Source organism: Calonectris borealis, chromosome 6, assembly GCF_964195595.1.
Source record: "Calonectris borealis chromosome 6, bCalBor7.hap1.2, whole genome shotgun sequence".
NCBI classification, from domain to species: domain Eukaryota; kingdom Metazoa; phylum Chordata; class Aves; order Procellariiformes; family Procellariidae; genus Calonectris; species Calonectris borealis.
In genome coordinates, this window is record NC_134317.1 from 3,145,200 (window position 1) to 3,162,470 (window position 17,271).

At 37.0% G+C, this 17,271-nt stretch overlaps 1 protein-coding gene across 13 annotated transcripts in view; it reads right to left on the reverse strand.

Annotated features, from left to right (window-relative positions):
• The window catches only part of MBD5 (methyl-CpG binding domain protein 5), a 152,327-nt gene that overhangs the window by 18,580 nt on the left and 116,476 nt on the right, over nucleotides 1-17,271 (reverse strand). For 11 of the 13 annotated variants that reach the window (XR_012674035.1, XR_012674034.1, XR_012674033.1 and 8 more), the window contains 3 exons: nucleotides 8,425-9,453; nucleotides 6,523-6,734; nucleotides 3,582-4,790 (listed from right to left, as the gene is read on the reverse strand). Coding sequence is in view for 9 of the 13 variants with exons in the window: in XM_075152688.1 (XP_075008789.1) it covers nucleotides 3,582-4,790; nucleotides 6,523-6,734; nucleotides 8,425-9,453 (2,450 nt within the window). In the remaining 4 variants the exon portion in view is untranslated. The remainder of the gene's footprint in view (nucleotides 1-3,581; nucleotides 4,791-6,522; nucleotides 6,735-8,424; nucleotides 9,454-17,271) is intronic. The other 2 variants (XM_075152690.1, XM_075152691.1) reach the window with 1 other exon arrangement.

The window sequence follows — 17,271 nt, forward strand, 5'->3', positions numbered from 1 at the left end:
TTTTTCAAATTGAACAGAATTAAAGGGCAATAACATAATCGTCTTGATCTTTTACCTTGGACACTTTACTATGTGACAGAGTTGTCACGAATGCTAAATTGTACATTATCCATATCCATAATATATATTTGTATGTAAGGAACAAATTCTGTAAAGGGTTGTATATGTCTGCCATTAGATATATAAGAAAGTTCAATGGTGAATATTTTTATGAAGAGCTAGTATCACGTTTGGGTTACAAGGGACTTAAGTAACAAAAAGAAATCAATATGTTCATTATTGGAATTTTGTGATGGTAGAACAGTAAAAAACCTGCTAGCACTTTTTTTTAGAAGTAGGATCAAATTGCTAACATAACATGGTATTGGAAGCAACTATAACAGATATATTTGAATTAATAATATCATATGCCTTCATTTACAATAAGCCATTACAACACTAAATAATACATACAAATGGGATTTTCAGGACACTGATAAATCACACCTATTATTATCTGTAGAACTGTAAAAGCTCAGTTTAAAAAACCTAGTTGAACCGATGGAAAGACCTATTGAGAACAATACTTGCCCCGTAATCACTACGAAATGCACTAACAACAGGGAACTACTGCTCACACAAACCCTTTGACTTTCACATTGTTGCTCTCAAAGCCTTGTTCCTGTTTAGGTGATTTAATCTGGATAATAATCAAATTAATTACACAATGAAATACACATCCTCTGGTTTAGGATGCATGTAGCTTCAGGCTTGCTTCTTTCCTTTTCAGAAATTTCTGCTGTTACTGCTGCACTTCCCTTGGGTTCCTCTTTAATTTTCCAGTAGCCAAAAAGCAAGTGTTCATTAGGAGACAAAGGTGCAATATTCCTCCCTTCTCCTGTTAGGGAAACACCATTCTAGCTGCTCTTCAAACAGAAGCATTATGACATTTAATACCCAAAGTCTTTTAAATGGAAACAAAAATCAAATTATGTATGATATAAAGAACAGAGAATATACAAAGTACCATGAAATCCCAACAGCATAGCAAAACTAATGTACAATATAGGAAGTTAACATTTGATTATACAAATACTTTAAAAGATGTTTTAAGAAAGCTCTGCAGAAAATACAATTTTCAGAACTGCTGCTAGTGACTCCCACCATGAATTGTAACCTTCCAGGATTTTTTGAAGCACAGAATTTCTGAAGACCATTTGATTTTCAAGGTTATTTCTTTTTGGTTTTCAAGGTTTTTTTTTTGGTTTGGTGTGGTTTTTTTGTTTGGGTTTTTTTCTTTTCTTTTTTTTTTTTCTCCTTCAGATCAGGCTGCCCAAACATCTGAAGAATGTAGCTGTACAACGTGTCATAGGAGCGTTTGAACATGTTTACAGATTGCCACTGTGCATGGGAGTTCCTGCCTATTTTGAACTAAAACCAGAACTATTACACAGCACATGCACATTTTCACCTTTTTCATATTCCCCTGTACCCCATCTTTCAACCTCAACTCCTGACCTTTGGAATGGTCATTCACTCTGTACTTCTTGTTGGAGAAAATTAGAGATACTTTTTTTTTTTTTAAATTTAAAATTATTATTATTAAATTAAAGGCCTTCTGATGCGAGCGGTGATCCATTACGTGGGACTTCCTGATGAAGAACTTGAAACAGTCTCTCTTGCTGCCTCCACGAGTACCTTGACGGTACTGCATGAGCAGCAATGTATGCATTTCCACAGTTTGCTTCCCTGTTGTTTGTGCTTCAGTATACAATAAAATCTGTGCCACTGAATATAATATTACACAATGCTTATATAACGTACATAAGAGACACAAAATTAAAGAAGGCGGGTTTGCAACTATACATTCTGGTATCCACAAACTGGGGAGTAAACATGTAAAATTGCTAAGGAATGCAAATGAAAAAAAATTTCACCTCTTTATAAAAGTTCTAAAAATAAGCTCCTCAAATATATCAGAACAGTCATATAGATATGGATACACAATTTTTTGAAGTTAATACATAAATGCATACTTAGAACATACGTGCAGTGTAATTACTGTAATTCATATGGGACAGTGATATTGTACACCTCCTAATTCTTCCAGTTTTGTTTAATCTTTTATAGTTTGTGGTCTGTCTCATTTGCCTACACTTTATAAACTGACTTGTAACTTGGGGATCTAGCCTTCGTAAGGAATGAGCTCTTAAGGATTCAAATATTGTTACTAAGCATGTTATTTCTCTGTAAAGTAATACTTTCGTTCAGTGTACTCCGACGGGAGCTCTTTGAAACCTTTGTGGCTAAGGAGATCAACAGAGAAGCCACCTGTAAAGAGAGACTAAAGTTCTCTTGAACTAGGGTTGAAACCATTCTGGCCAAACATCACCCTAGTTATTTACAGCACCAATTCATCAGAGACCTGTTGGACTGTTTGGGGAAATTACATTTGCCCATCAACCTCAGATAACTCTACGAGTATGAACTGCAGTAGGACCAGCAGTGGTTACGCTATAGATACACCAGTTCCAGCTCAAGAAGTTCCTGAGCTATACACTGGTGGGAGTCGGAGGCTGTTGGTGAAGAAGCACTCCTCAACATGTTCTTGTACTCTCTCCCCTCTGGATATCTGCTGTTGGCCAAATTTTGGGGAAAGGAATACTTTGGCGCAACCCACTACCACCATTCTTACAACTTACTTTCTTATGACTGTTGTCATGCAATGTACTAGGCAGGTATATGGGGAAAACCGACATAATTTTAAAGTGGCTTGATTTCTTTGTGTCAGAGGTAAAACGTTATTTCATTAGATCTTTCCTTTCTGCTTACATATTTTTAAAATTTGCATTTTATAAAACTGCACTTAAAAATATTTATATACGGAAGATGTGAAATATTTTATAAGAACTACAAAAATATAATGTTATAAAAGTAGTGGAGACCAGAATTTGAAATATTTATGGTAATAAAATAACCAATAACTCCTTGATAACTGTATTTTCTGTATATTCCCCAACAAGCACATGATTTGTCAACCACAAAAATGGATTTTGGTATGAAAGAGCAAATTGGAATGCTTTCCTCACTATTAAAGATGGTCAAAACCTCCTTTCAAGGTGAAAATGCGCATGCATTTCCTCTTCAAGAGTGTATGTGTCAATCAGCAAGCTTTTACTTATTACAGACTCCTCAATCTGATTAGATCAGTTTTCCTTTTTGCAGTTTTCAACAGATATCTCCGTATCAGTTTTTCTGGACACAGCCAGAAGTTCAACTAAATACACAATGCAAGTTAAACAATTTTTTGTTAACAACATTTTTTGTGTAGCAAGTCTTTTGTGCGCAAATTAGTTAGTAAAGCATAATCGGGCCCAAATATGACCTGTTTCATGGCATTGGTAGAAGTTTCTCATTAGATAACTACGAGAAAAATTCAGTTCTGCAAGCTATAGTTATGAAAAAAAGCGATTTGTACTACTAAAATAAGAGACAGAGAAAAAAATAAAGAATGGATCGAGATAGTTTTGATAAACATTTGTATGGGCATAGGTACATGTGTATATAGATAGATAGATATGTGCATATATATATAAATATACCTTCCCCTCCTCAGCGTTTTGTTGACATGAATTGTGAACTTCTTCTTCTCTTACTAGTTTTCCAGGCCATGAAGTCAGTCCTTTGATTTGGCCCCAGACCAAGTCGCCAACATTAAACGTCCTCGGCCTGTAATGTATCAGCTCATTTGAAGAAGGGGAGTCTGGGTTCCTTAGGTCATCTTCACTACTGATGCTTTTAGCATCTGAGGGGCTAGGCACACACCCATTAATGCTTTTGGCATTAAAATCTCCATTGTAATGGATATAGTCTTTAACTAACGAACTTTCCAAGCTATTTGAGGAACTTGGAGATTGCTCTTCCAGAATCAGGTCTTGTTTAGAAGTGTTCAGCAACTCCCCAAATCCTCTGTTCTGCTGAGGCCTATTTCCGTTTATGTGTGCACATCGTTCCACAGTGTTCTCCAGTCTTTCCTTAAAACTCATCATAGTTCTTTTGTAATTGTTATACCTGAAATTCTCCTCCAACATTTTATCACTTTGACAGTTTCGCTGTGATAACAGTATCTGATGCTGCTCGCCTTGTAATAATGGCAGCGTGGAGATGTTATTGGGCCTTTCGTGACAAGGACTACTATGGATATGGGTAGAGTGGTCTAGAAACTCATCACATTTCCATCTATTTATCTCACTGACAGGACTTTGCTCCCCTTCCCACTGTTTTTTGGGTGTGTTACAACTTGTTGATTTGTAATATTCATACCCATCCCCTTCACTCGAGTTTTTACCGTGCTCTGAATTCTTCAGTATTCGTGTTCCTCTAGTGTTTCTTATCCTACCTTCATGATCAGAAACGGCAACGTTTCTTCCATGGATTACTGCACTGACAGCACTAGAAAGATTTAATGGGTCACCAATTGAGGCTGTGAAGGCACTCATGGCACTCAAAGCTGGAATGGGACTCATTTGCGTTGTACTGCTAACGGCAGTCGTGATTACTACTTGCATTCCTTTGCTTGCAGCATCTACAACCGCTTTGTAGATAGCGTCCACCGATGTATCACCCTGAGCAGCGACATTGAGGTTATCCTTTGCCTGTTGTCCAAGAGATGGTTCAGTTCTTTGCTGCAAATCACAAGATGTTTCTTGGAAAGGAGGAAGCATAGTGTTGGAGCTCTCGGGAACTGGTGCCATTCCCATTTGAGTGATCATTCGTTTGTTTAGGACAGCAGCATCTTCCTGCATTCTCACCTGGAAAAAGAAGAGAAAAAGATGGGAATTGCTATTCTGCCTAAAGTTCCATTTAAACAGACAAACGTTGTTTCATTTTCATAAAAAAAATCAGGATGGAGGCCAGGGTGACTATTTGTTACAGCACATAATTTTAGTTTGGTTATACATCAGTTATGAAGTTTAATGCTGAACAAGCTAGATAGAAAACAAAAAAAAAAGCATAATTTAGAGGAAAACAAAAACACCGGCTCTTAGACTTTGCCTCATGGATCAAAACAGACGCCTTGCATGAAATGATACAACGTACCATGCACTGCTGAGACTACATTATCGTCTCTTTCAGAGTCTTTTCAGGGATTTCCTCTTCTGATTGAAGCACAGCACCCTCCTTTTTTCTCTCAAGTCCTAAACAACTCCACCAAGTATTTCTGTTCCCAACTATTCTCTTTCGTTCCTTCCCAGACCCTAATTTTGCTTCCTTCCTCCTTATCAACTGTTCTTCTGAGCTCCTTGTATGCTCCTCATTCAATTTCTGGAATGTAGCATCACTGTCCTTTTGGAATTGGCTAACATTTCTATTTTTTCCCTTTCGGTTATGTGCTTCTCTCATGGGACTTCTTTTTACTTCAGTCCCTTGTAAACCACGCCCGCATCCCTTTGCATTGCAGCTGTAATGTTAGGCACTGCCACAGTAAACTGTAACCTCCAGATTAAAGTAACTGTGCTTTTTATATGTCTTGTCACATACGTAGGCAGTGAAGATGATGTCAATAATAGTGCTATAATAAAAAACTATAAAAGCAAGGGTAAAATATTTCCAACAGCTCCTTTAAATACTTACCATTACTATTTATATAACTGAGAATCTGAGGCAAAAAAACCACTGAGATAAAGCTACCAAAATTCATACAAAACCAGAGAGAGGTAATAGGCAGTTAGAGGACTGTGATTTTGCAAGAAACATCTACACTGAGAAAATGACACATCTTCTTCCTCCTTCTTAAAAGGTAAAAGCACTTTCTGACACTATCTGCATGCTTCCATCTTCATGTCTTGAGTTCTGCAGCAACCATGGTAATACTGAATAATAATAATACGTATTTTAATTCTGGTTTTATTTTGGTTGCTGTGCTTCCTGTCAGTATGTTAGTTCGATAGTTCAACTTGCATTATCAAGAATTGTCTATTTAGCTGGACAGCAGGGAGGTATCATTTTTGCACAGTTTGTCATTGTATATTCGTTCTAATGCCCGTTTTCTTCAGTCTATACAATCCACATCACAGCTAGCTCTTCCACTCAATTTCAGTGGGAATATAAGAGGACTGGTACACATGGTCACCTATAATAATTTATTTAGTTTCTAATTACTGTAAAATTGTATCAATATTTATTTCTCACAACTGAATTGTTAGAGTGGTCTACATGGGAATTTATGATCATTTCTGCAGAATGGAAAACAGTTTTGCTAAAAATGTATAGTAACTGAGAACATACACAGCATATTTTTTTCAATACACGCAGCATAATTCTTTCCAAAGAAACTATACTCAATTTCTAAGGAAGAAGGTATAAAATTTCAGTAACAAATGTTACTGATTTGCAAAATCCAAAAACTACGGAAAGAGGCAAGCAATTGTATATATCGTGTTGTCTTAATCACTCAGCAAAAAAATCGAACTATGGAGGATATTATTTTACCTACTGAGAGTTGCACATTTGTTTGAATATTGATTTCATTTTGCTTTCTACCTGGAAATTTTGGAACAGACATGCCATGGGGTTGGGGTTGTTAGCTGGGCCAGGAATTGGGGGCTGGCCTTGAAAGCCCTGCATGTTCTGATACCCCTGGAGAAGGTGCTGTTGCTGCTGATTTGAAGGAAACATCTGATTGTTGTTTAATAGCGACTGGAGATGACTCAGCTGATGGTTATTCAAAGTAGTGTTTATAGATGACATGTCACCTGTAATTCAAACACAGGGAAATGTAAGTCAGTACGGTTTTCAACAGTCAGGAGGAATTTCCTTGACTCAAATTTTAACTGACTGCTACGCAAATGCCTCTGTAAAACAACACTTTTCCCCTTCAATCTTCTATGGAATGGTCCTCAAGGCATGTGTCTCCTACTCTTTATTCCTTTATTTCTTCAGTATTGCTTCTTTTGCATGTCACATCTATCTGGACTCTTTCTAAAGGTTTCTGACATGACTGTCTTTGCCTTTGGAACGGTACCCAGCCAAGTATGGCAGAATGAGCTTCTATGATATTCGGTGTCTTGGAATCTTACTCTTAGTTTCCAAAGAGTAACTGCTTCAAACAGTACTGGGGTGGTGAGGGGGAGGAGGAGGAGAGAGAGAGAGAAAAAAAGAGAAAATAATTTAAAAACCCCAACAAAACTAGTTTTTTATTAGCTATGACAAAATAACGTGAGCTAACTGCAAATAAGCAAAGGCTTTTTGGCTCACAGACATGTCAGCCAACATCTAAACCCCCTTTTTTTTTTTTTTTTTACATTCTAGAGAAATAACTGTATTAACATTTTGTACTACATGAAAATTTCACTTTACATGAAAATTATAGTTCTGGTAAAATAAATACGCTGTTGAACCTGACTTTATGAAATAATAAAGCTTAAAAATGTATCCATTTCCTAGGGGGTTTTTTTGTTTTTTTTTTTTTTTTTAATTAAAAATCATGTTTTTCTTAAAATTGCCATTTGCAGAATCATTGGTTAGTTGTATTTTACATGGAACACGTAGAGTTGATTTCACGATAGCTATTTAGTAGGTAAGTATGAAGTATTAAGTTAAAATACTTATCAGCTCCTTGCCACTATTTAATTCCTCCTACTAGTCTATTTATTAGATTACGTAGACCAAACAACAGAGGAGTACTAACTATATTAGATATTCTTGGTAAATATCATCAAAAGACCCAGGAGAAAAACCTTGTATTTAAGGGCTTTTTAATCACTTGTTTTGGGATGTAGGTGTTTGTCAAGTGAGATACCCTGGGTTTCTAAACTACAAGCTAAAGTAAAAAAAAAAAAAAAAAACAACACAGAGAAATGAGAAAATATAAATACACAATAAAGGGCTCGAAGGGCAACCTTCCTCTTTGAACTTGTGCAAGGACCCACTTCGAATGCTTTATGGATTACTTTACGGGGAGTGTGCTTATGGCTTTGGCACTTTTGATTCATTTGGAAAAACGCACTTGGCCATTTTTCATCTACTGCACAGCTACTCATACTAACCCTGTGATGCCACATGCACTTGAAATGAAACACCGCATCTCAGAGATGCACCTGTGCTTTTACTACTTGAAAAATGAAACAAGTCCAATTGCTTACAGAATTTTAAGGTGCGTATAGTAGGTCTAGGTGGCATCAGAATTAAGAATGGAATATAAAATAATTTCCAAAACCAGTATAAAATGCTACTGAATTAAATTAGAATGTATTTTAAATTGCTTACAATAACAATTCTATTTTTCTCAGTAGAAATAAACAAGCTGTAACATACAAAAGCCTTACAAAAAAAAGTATGATAAAGTGGAGTCTTTAAAAATAGTAACTAGAATCCAAAATTCCCCCTCCCCAACCCTCTTCCTTTTTTTTTTTCCTTTTATATCTGTGAAGAAATTGAACTTACCAAGCAGACCTGTCCCCAGTAGAGGGTTAAGTAGCTGTGGCACCACAGAGCTATTGTTGAGTTTAGCTGGACCAGATGTATTCCCAGCATTATTAGATATGTTCAGCAATGTTTCTGCCATTGACACCACTGCGGTCCCACCACCCAGGGTTGAGACAGACAGTGCTGCCACTGCTGATGATGTAGTGGTTGTGGTAGTGGTTGCTTGGGAGGAGGTGGCTATGGAAACCTCTGGATGATTAGCGGTGTTGCCCGATGCAGAGTTCAGGACACCTCCCACCAGCTGGGGATTCAGGGCCATTAATGCTGAGGCCCCAGAGACAGCTGGGAGGAGCAGGGGGTTAGAAGTAGTGTCAGTGCCTGAAAAGCTTGGTATAGGGTTGCCCAGGGGGTGGGTTAAAAGGGTCTCCACCCTGTTGCTTTCTGACTGATTGCTTGGCAAATGGTCAGGTGGGGCTGTCATCTGTGTTACTGAGGGTAAAGGGTTATTTTGCTGTTGCAACAAATCTGAGATGGTCAGATTGAAAGATGGTAGGGGAAGCATGGCAGCTGCTTGGGCTTGGTTCTGAAGGAGGGTTGCTAGAAGCTGAAAATGAACAGGTTGTAATACCTGCCCATCCACGTCACTGGAGAGAAAAGCTAAAGCAGCATTTACATTCGGGTTGAGAAAACCTAAAGGGTTGAGGTTGACCTCAGACTTGCCTTCTCCTGCTGAAGGCTGTAGTATATTTAATAGATTCTGGTTTAGGAGATGTTGCTGATTCACTGGCAAAGAGATAGGCAGAGAATTGAGGAGGTTTTGATTCAAAGAATGTGGAAGATTGTTGTTTGAAGAGCTGTTCTGCGGAAAATGAAGCGAGTGTTCGTGGCCAGCAAAAGGGAACTCGTTCCCAATGGGCAGCTGGCTCTGAAGTGGGTTTCCAGCTGCAGTAGTGACTATAACACCATCTTGAAGCACAGATGTTGTCTTTGTGATGGCAGGTTGGCTGGTGCCAGCTATGGCTATTGATGATGATGGTCCTGAACCCCCTGCAACGCAAAAGAACAAAACTATTAATAGAATACTGCCTGTTGGGAGACAATCATTTAAGTTATAAAGTAAATAGGTTAATCCAAAACCTAGTAATGTTTGATACCCATGCACAGGAAAGAAAATGTTTTGAGCATCCAGGCTTGAGTATTTTTTAAATATGAATGAATCTGCCATCAGCTACTTCAGACACTACGTGCTGTGCCACATGTCATCAGAAATTATTTAACTATACACATATTTCCCTTGAATTTCTTTGAGTGGGGATATAAGAGGACTTCATTCATTACATATTTTGATTAGCATAAACCTAGAAGCAACCATAACTTAATATACTTAGTCGTGGACCAGTATGAAATTAACTACTAGGAAGAAAGATCAATGGGAGACATGAACGATGTTGTGTGAAAGACTGTGAGTACATGATCTAAATGTAGATGTGAACCTTATGCTCTTCTACTTCCAGCTCTATTCCATTAATGGGGTTTTGGAGAATTATTATTTAAAGCATTATTTTGGACTCCTGAAGAAAAAATACAATGAAGATGATTACATGTCATGATGATGTCTATGATAAAACCTAATGAGCAAAATACATTTAGGTATTAGGTAGGTTAGCAGACAAAAACCTCCAACAATTTATACAGGAAAAAAAAGTAAATTGGGGTGGTCTAGTCATATCCCTCACTTGGCATGAAAAGAAAGACCAACTGGGTAGATTTACTGTGAGGGGGTTACATGGAAAGAGTGAGAGAATAATAAAGTTTATTTGGCTATCTTTATACCCCTTTAAAGTTGAAGTATAAAATAAATTATTCATTGTCTTTCACTTAAGGCAAGAGTCTTGAATTGACAAAAAACAGATGAGAGGAGACTAGGTAAATTAAAGCAAGTGAAATTGCCTTGAACTACGCCCTTCTACTTTATTCATTGTGATTCATTGGAGAACAAACATTAAAAATATGTATTAAAATTATACACTGCACATATATAAAACTGTATCGTTATAAATGTATTTAACTACGGTTTTGATGCAATAAAATCATTTTCCATTCTCAACTGCCCTGCAAATATAGCTCACATGACAGAGATCAGAATGTATCGATTATCAGAAAGTATCAATTATCATTTTTCTAAACAAATACTATTTGAAAAGGGAGGTGCAACTATGCTAATAACTGGTAAGAACAGAATCAAATCTTTACATCATTTGTAACTTAAAATACCATTTTTCAAGTACTGTAACGTTGTAACAACTCAGAAAGGTACAAAATTAACACAGTACATGAGGCACTGCATTGAATTAATGAGAAGAAAGATCACCAGGTACCATTATCACATTTCAGTACAGAAATTAAATAATAAATTAACAAAAGATAAAGTAAGAACAAACTGTAACCATAAAGCAGAGGATATCCTATTCTGCTGTGATGAGAAATATGTTAACAAAACAATAAAAGCAGTTTCATGACAAGTACATCTCTCTAGGCAGCAATTTGGAACAAAAAACCAGATATGCACTTGAGGAACAAATACCCAAGCATGCACTGAAAATATATGTCCCATTGGATTTCCACTTACGGTTTTGTGTTTAACATTTCAGATTAGGCAGGAACAGTAAATGCTCTATATCATGACACCCCCAGGCCTGGCGAACGCCTCGTATATATCTGAGAAACTGGCACCACGCCCTCCCAGGCTTTCTAGCTCAGAAATACAGACTTCCAAATTATAGACACCTTCCCAATAAGTCAATGAAAAGCTGCTAATCAGACAAGTTGCTCAGAAATTATTCAAAACTAAGATGAAGCTAGGAACCGTAAACCTATTGGTAGAGATGAATGAAAAGCACAGCTATGGCAAGTAAATTTGTTTTCTGCCAACGTATCTGTCCTACTACTGGCTACCTAATTCTGGAGAGAAGCCACCTCTGGCAAAGCCTCCAAAATGGAACTGAACAGAAAAAAGAAAGGTCCTCTCAAGCACGTATTTACACATCAAGGCGTACATGACCTACTGAGATGACATGTTGAAAAGATTTTTCATGTGTGCGCACTTTTTTTTCCTTTTAGTATTTTGCTATTTTTGTAAATAAGCCAATAGTAAAACATAGTTCATACAAATGAGCAGCATGATGTAAAATTAAATTCAACGTCTATGTTTACTATTTATTTTTAACACACAACTGTAAACTCTGGCTACTCAAATTCAATTACACAAATCCCAGAGAACCTAACTAAAATATAACTGCACATCTTCCTTTTTTGTACTAATCTCTGAAATACTTTAAATTGCATTTTTAGAAAAGTAATAGAAAAGTCTTTACAATCTTTGTGGCTAAAAGCAAATTCTTTTTGTTTCACCGGAGAAAACATACCCACTTATAATAGTTTCAAACTCTCATGCCAGGCTTGTAATGGATCGGTATGTTCAGAGCCCACAGCGATACACATTACTAACTATCAGGTACCTGTTTGCTCACAAAAAAGGAAATTTTCAAACTGTTTTGTTTTTTTCAAATCAGTATCCAGAACCAACACTCCAAAGATTGAAATATTGGGAAAGGTCCCAAAGACCAAACTACAGATTTAAGAAATACCATTTCAAAGACATTCCTATACGGTTTTAACAGAAGAATCAGCTGTACGACTCAAATGACACAAGATGGATGCCTACCGTACTTAAAAATACATAGGGCCTCTTAAATAATGTTGGTTGAAAAATTGCTCACTGAAGCAAAACTCTGTCACTGCACTTTGAGACACACTTAATGTTAGTCTCTCTAGTTGTAATCTAGTTTAAGATGGACCAGGTAATACCCGAACATCTTCAGATGGCTATTCCTCCCACTTGTAAATGACCTTCCACACAAAATCTGACTGTCATATAGATAAAAGCAGGCTACCATCAGCTTAGCCTGACCTGCAGGAATAGTCTGAAATACTGGCCTTTCTAAGCATGAGTTCGTTTCAGGCAATATTTTTTTTTGAAACTCTTTACTCCTGCAATAAGGGAAAGACAGATATACAAGCTTTTTCCTTGGTAGCTAAGAAAGGCTTCCCTCACTAGTAGAAATCACATTCAATGTGTTAAGCAGCACATTGATAGATTTTTAATTCAGACATGAGGCAACTATTCTATATATAGAGCTCTCATGAATATAAAACCTAATTTTGGTATTTTCAAGTGGACCTAATTTCTGTTTCTAATTTATTTATGATTCTATTTTCCATTCCACTCAGGTAAATGACCGCACGGAAGAGTATCTGGTGTGAAGTAAACCTCAAATTGTTGCTAGGTTTTTGTCAAACACTGCTCTGATTTCTATCCCCCGTCAAACACCGCTTCTGGAGATCTCACCTGTGAGGTCTAGAGCACATTCAACACTTCCCTTTCTCCAGATTAATTAGGCAATTAATTAATTGCTACTGGGGAAAAAAAAAAATATAATCTTGATAGATTCTGAGTAGGAGGAAGAAAATGTGTCCGTATTTCAACCCAGACTTGAGAAGTTTGGGAGTTGAAGAAGCGATGAGCAGGCAGACTTCAGCAGGAAAAGAAAAAACAGGCAAATATTCTCCCCCAGCTTCTCTTAAACCTGCCTCTCAGAAAGACGCAGTAGGAATTGGTGTAGAAAAGTCCTGAATTGGGTAGTTGCTAATACAGTATTTACAACTGCATTCTGGGACAAATCTATCTCCAGCAGCAGACTGAATTGCCAGAATATGACTTCTGGATTTCTTCCAAAATACCATCTCCAACAAGTCAATATTCCAGATGAAGAAATGCATGCACACCCATTCTCATTAAAATATAGTGCTGCTAGACATTTTCTGAATGTTTGGCTCCAATCCAAAAGGCAAAATCTGAATTATTTTTTCCCCTTTATAAAACATGTATAATTGCCATAACTGTGATTGATAGCACTGCATCAACAAAGCGCAGAATTCCATCTTCCTCTGGGAGGACCATGAGAGCCCTCGGAGAGCCCTCAGAACTGTCCTTCCCCAGTTTCAAAATGAAATCTCCAAGATCCAGGACGAACATGAACAGTCCTTTCTTTTTGACGCAAGAGGAGACCAGGTGCAATGAGAAGAATGTGATGCCCAGCATCAGCAGCGTGAAGATGTGAAGGGTTCTTCGAAACAGCACGGAAAAATGTAACATGCCTCATCAAAGCAACGGTGTAAGCTACACTGCGAGTATAAAAGAAGAAAGGTCCTAGTAAGATGCCTGTCCTTTCAAACCAGGCAGTAGCGCCAAAGCATAGCAGTGGCGATCTGGAAGTGACTCCGGATGTCCTTTGAGGTCTGTCTTTTATTCAAAGTGATACCTAGACGCATACATTGTATTTACTAGAATTTTCAAAGAGGGCAGGATGACAGTGGAAACCAGATGGTGGATATCAGCTGAAAAAAGATCCCTACGCACACAAGCTGTCTTGGCCAAGCAGTGCTGTGAGGAAAGCAGGACTGCAGTTCCGACCACTTGCATTTCCTTCAGGCCAGAAGAAAAGAAGATGCACCGCAGGACCAAGAGTTTCCACAGTGCGTTAGCTCACCCAAAACCCCACCATGAAACGGGTTCGTTATTACTGTATCCAGGCTCCAAGATGACAGTTAGGAGGCTTTTGATGAGAAATGCAAACGGGAGTTGAACGCTAAAAGGAAATCACAAGTTTGATTCCAAGTTTCATAAAAACATGGTATTTTGAATCCTGGAAACCCAAGGCATCGTACATGTTAGCTCAGTAAACAACAGTCCTTAATAATCACAAGCTCTTAAGAGTAGAAGTAGAATGAAAAAAAGATGAAGGAGTAAGACTAAAAGCCATAAAAGCCTAAGATGAATGCTGGCTTCCAGCTCCTGCAGATGCAGACGTCTGCCAAAAGTTCTTTTGCCAGTTGTTGAAAAAAAGGAACCGTCTTTGTAATGCAGTGAGAAGAATAAATATCCAGAGTGCTATTGTTCTCTTAGCGGGTCAAATAAATGTTTTGGGAGTAAATAAATGGAAATTGAATAGGATACACATTTTTAAAATTATTACTTTGTGGGCTATACTATTTTATTTATGAGCATTTTCATTTTGTTTTCTTTTAAAAGCAGGTTTATTTTCCTGTGTGGATTTCACCTGTGTTCCTTTTTTTGAAGTATTGCTTGACAGGTACTCTTAAGCAGATGCAGTAAAATAATGGGCATGATGAAATCCGTTTGTGTTTGAGAAGATTCACTCTCCCTGCTCACTTAAAATAAAGAAATTAGAGTGGAAGATATTTATCACTCGTATCTCAGCATTGTCCTACCATGAAAAGACAGGAACACATATGTACACATACGCTATTGGGATGGTAGGACAAAGCCAGAGGTCTATTTTGTTTTGAGTCCTGGTTTTTAAACACCATGAAGATTTGAACAATATGAAGACTTGGACAGCAAGTTTCACTGGCTGTCCTCAGAAAGAGAAGTCAGGGTATGACTATTGATTTCAAACTAAACAAAAGTAAAGAGTCAATAACCGTATAACATTTCTGCAGCGGAAGAAGAATTGTGTCTGCATAAAAATATGTAGGAACAGTAATGACTTCACATACTGTGAATAATGCTCAGCTTCCTTATAAACCAGACAATTCAAATCGAAAGCAAACTATTGTAGTCTTCAGAGATACTAAAAGTACTTCTACCAAATTAAAGAACGTTAACTATATATGTATTTTCCTAAAAAATTGCAGTTAAATATACCAATTAGAAAATTACAATGGAAATAATATTTTACAACACATTCCTCTATAAGAAACTATCCATTATGTATTCTAATATTTCAATAGTCTCAACAGTACATTGCTGGAATTTGTAGAATAAAAATAACTGATAAGACAGGTGTATTAAGTACTTTGGAAATTGAAAGTGCAGAACTTGCTCATTAGGCATTGATATCTAAAACGTTTTAAGAGTTGAAAACAAATAAATGTTATATATACCACTTCCTCAATTCTTACTTTTATGCATATTCAATAAAAATGCAGCTAGCATTATTTTATATTTGATATTTTCTTTATTGCTTTTTAAATTGCTTTTTAAACATTTCAAGTTCTTGAAACTCGTGTCAGAAACCCACATTCAATTCCTTCGTCATGTAATAAGCTTCTTGCTAAAACCTCCACCACTTCCAGCCTCTCCTAGTGTAAAACTCAGTAGCTTTTTCAGAAGAAATCTGCAAGATCCTTTCAAGAAGATCCAGCGAGAGTGGAGAGAGGGAAGTTTCACTGCATACCTTACCCTGAGATGATGAAGGTGTGCAAGTACAAAAGATCACCTAGGCATTGTAATTACTACTATATCTCAAATGGTTTGTGCAACTTCTACTGCATAGGGTCACCAGTCCATGCTCGAGGCCTCCAGAAGCTACTGCAATACTAACATGAAATAAGAATTAATATCAACCTAGAGATAGGAACACATAGTTTGCGTCAGTGGGAATATTGTTAAATTAGCGATTTTAAGAGGCTTAACTTTCACAGAAGTATAATCGCTGATGGAAGCAATATGACCTCATATTCCTTAAAAATCTGAGACAACACGTTCTTGCTTTAACTACATATTCCATCACTTACCTATAAACTTAGAACCAAGAGCTATACGTTTTTATAATTATATTCTCCATTTTCTTTTTGGAACGGAAAACACTTAAGATATTTATCTGGTATCACATTTATTATAGTGCTTTCAATTCCGAAGAAACCATAATTCAGCAGTTAACCAAAAACTACTGTCAGTCGTTGTCCTTATCGAGATTGCATGCTCCCTTGAGACAACAGAGAAATCACGAACAATGGACCGCATCCTTCTCAGCCCAGCAGAACCAGTTAAAAAACGTGGACTCCCCTCATATTCAATACTCCGTCCGCACAGAATGTGCTCTTCTGTGACACAGATTTAACTGCCTATCCATAATATCATGCTTATCACTGTAGCAGCTGAGCGTATTACTATGACTACCAATGGCATAATGCTGCATGATCATATTTTGTTTTTTTACTTACAACAAAACAGGTGTAATGTTGGCCCCATTCTTAATAGTGTTTTTCAAACTCTTGCTTTAACAGATTATTTTAAGGACGAAAATCACTGAGGTGATGCAGTCTCTGCATCTTCTGAAAAGCGACTTAGCCAAGAATGAGTCTGTCAGAATTTTGGGGGAAGGGCAAGAAGCCCAAAGCAGTTTCTAGGACAACAGAAATCCTTAAAATTACGCTGAATTTCAGTCTTGGCTTTTCTCCTTGCCCCTCTCTCTTCTGACTTCCGCATTTTACCATCACTGCTGTTTTTAAAATTACTTTGGGAAAACTATTCTTATGTGCTTAGCTGTTACCAGAAAGCAGAACAGTCTTCTAGTAGAAAACTGTCAAGACACGAGCATACAAATGAAGGAATAGTCTTTCAGTATTTACTCAGTGTTGGCACTTAGTCTGATCTCATCCTGTATCATTCCCCATTCACAGTTGTGGGAGAGGCATTGCAGATGAGGTAAAACATTTTATTGCAAATTTGGGAAACTAAAAATTCAATAAAAAGCATTACTTCTTTCAATAGTCCCCACTCCACCCTCTAGCAAGTTTTGGTGTTGCCTACTGGTTCTGCTTAAGAATATTTTCAGAAGATGGGGAGAGCTAAATATGTATGGGAAATCTCATATAATTAATTCAGTTTTTCTTCACAATCATATCTTTAATAAAATAAGACTCATCTTTCTGCATTATTTTATTATTATTTTTTTACAAATCCTCTAACTTTTATTAATATAAATTCCTAGAAAAATG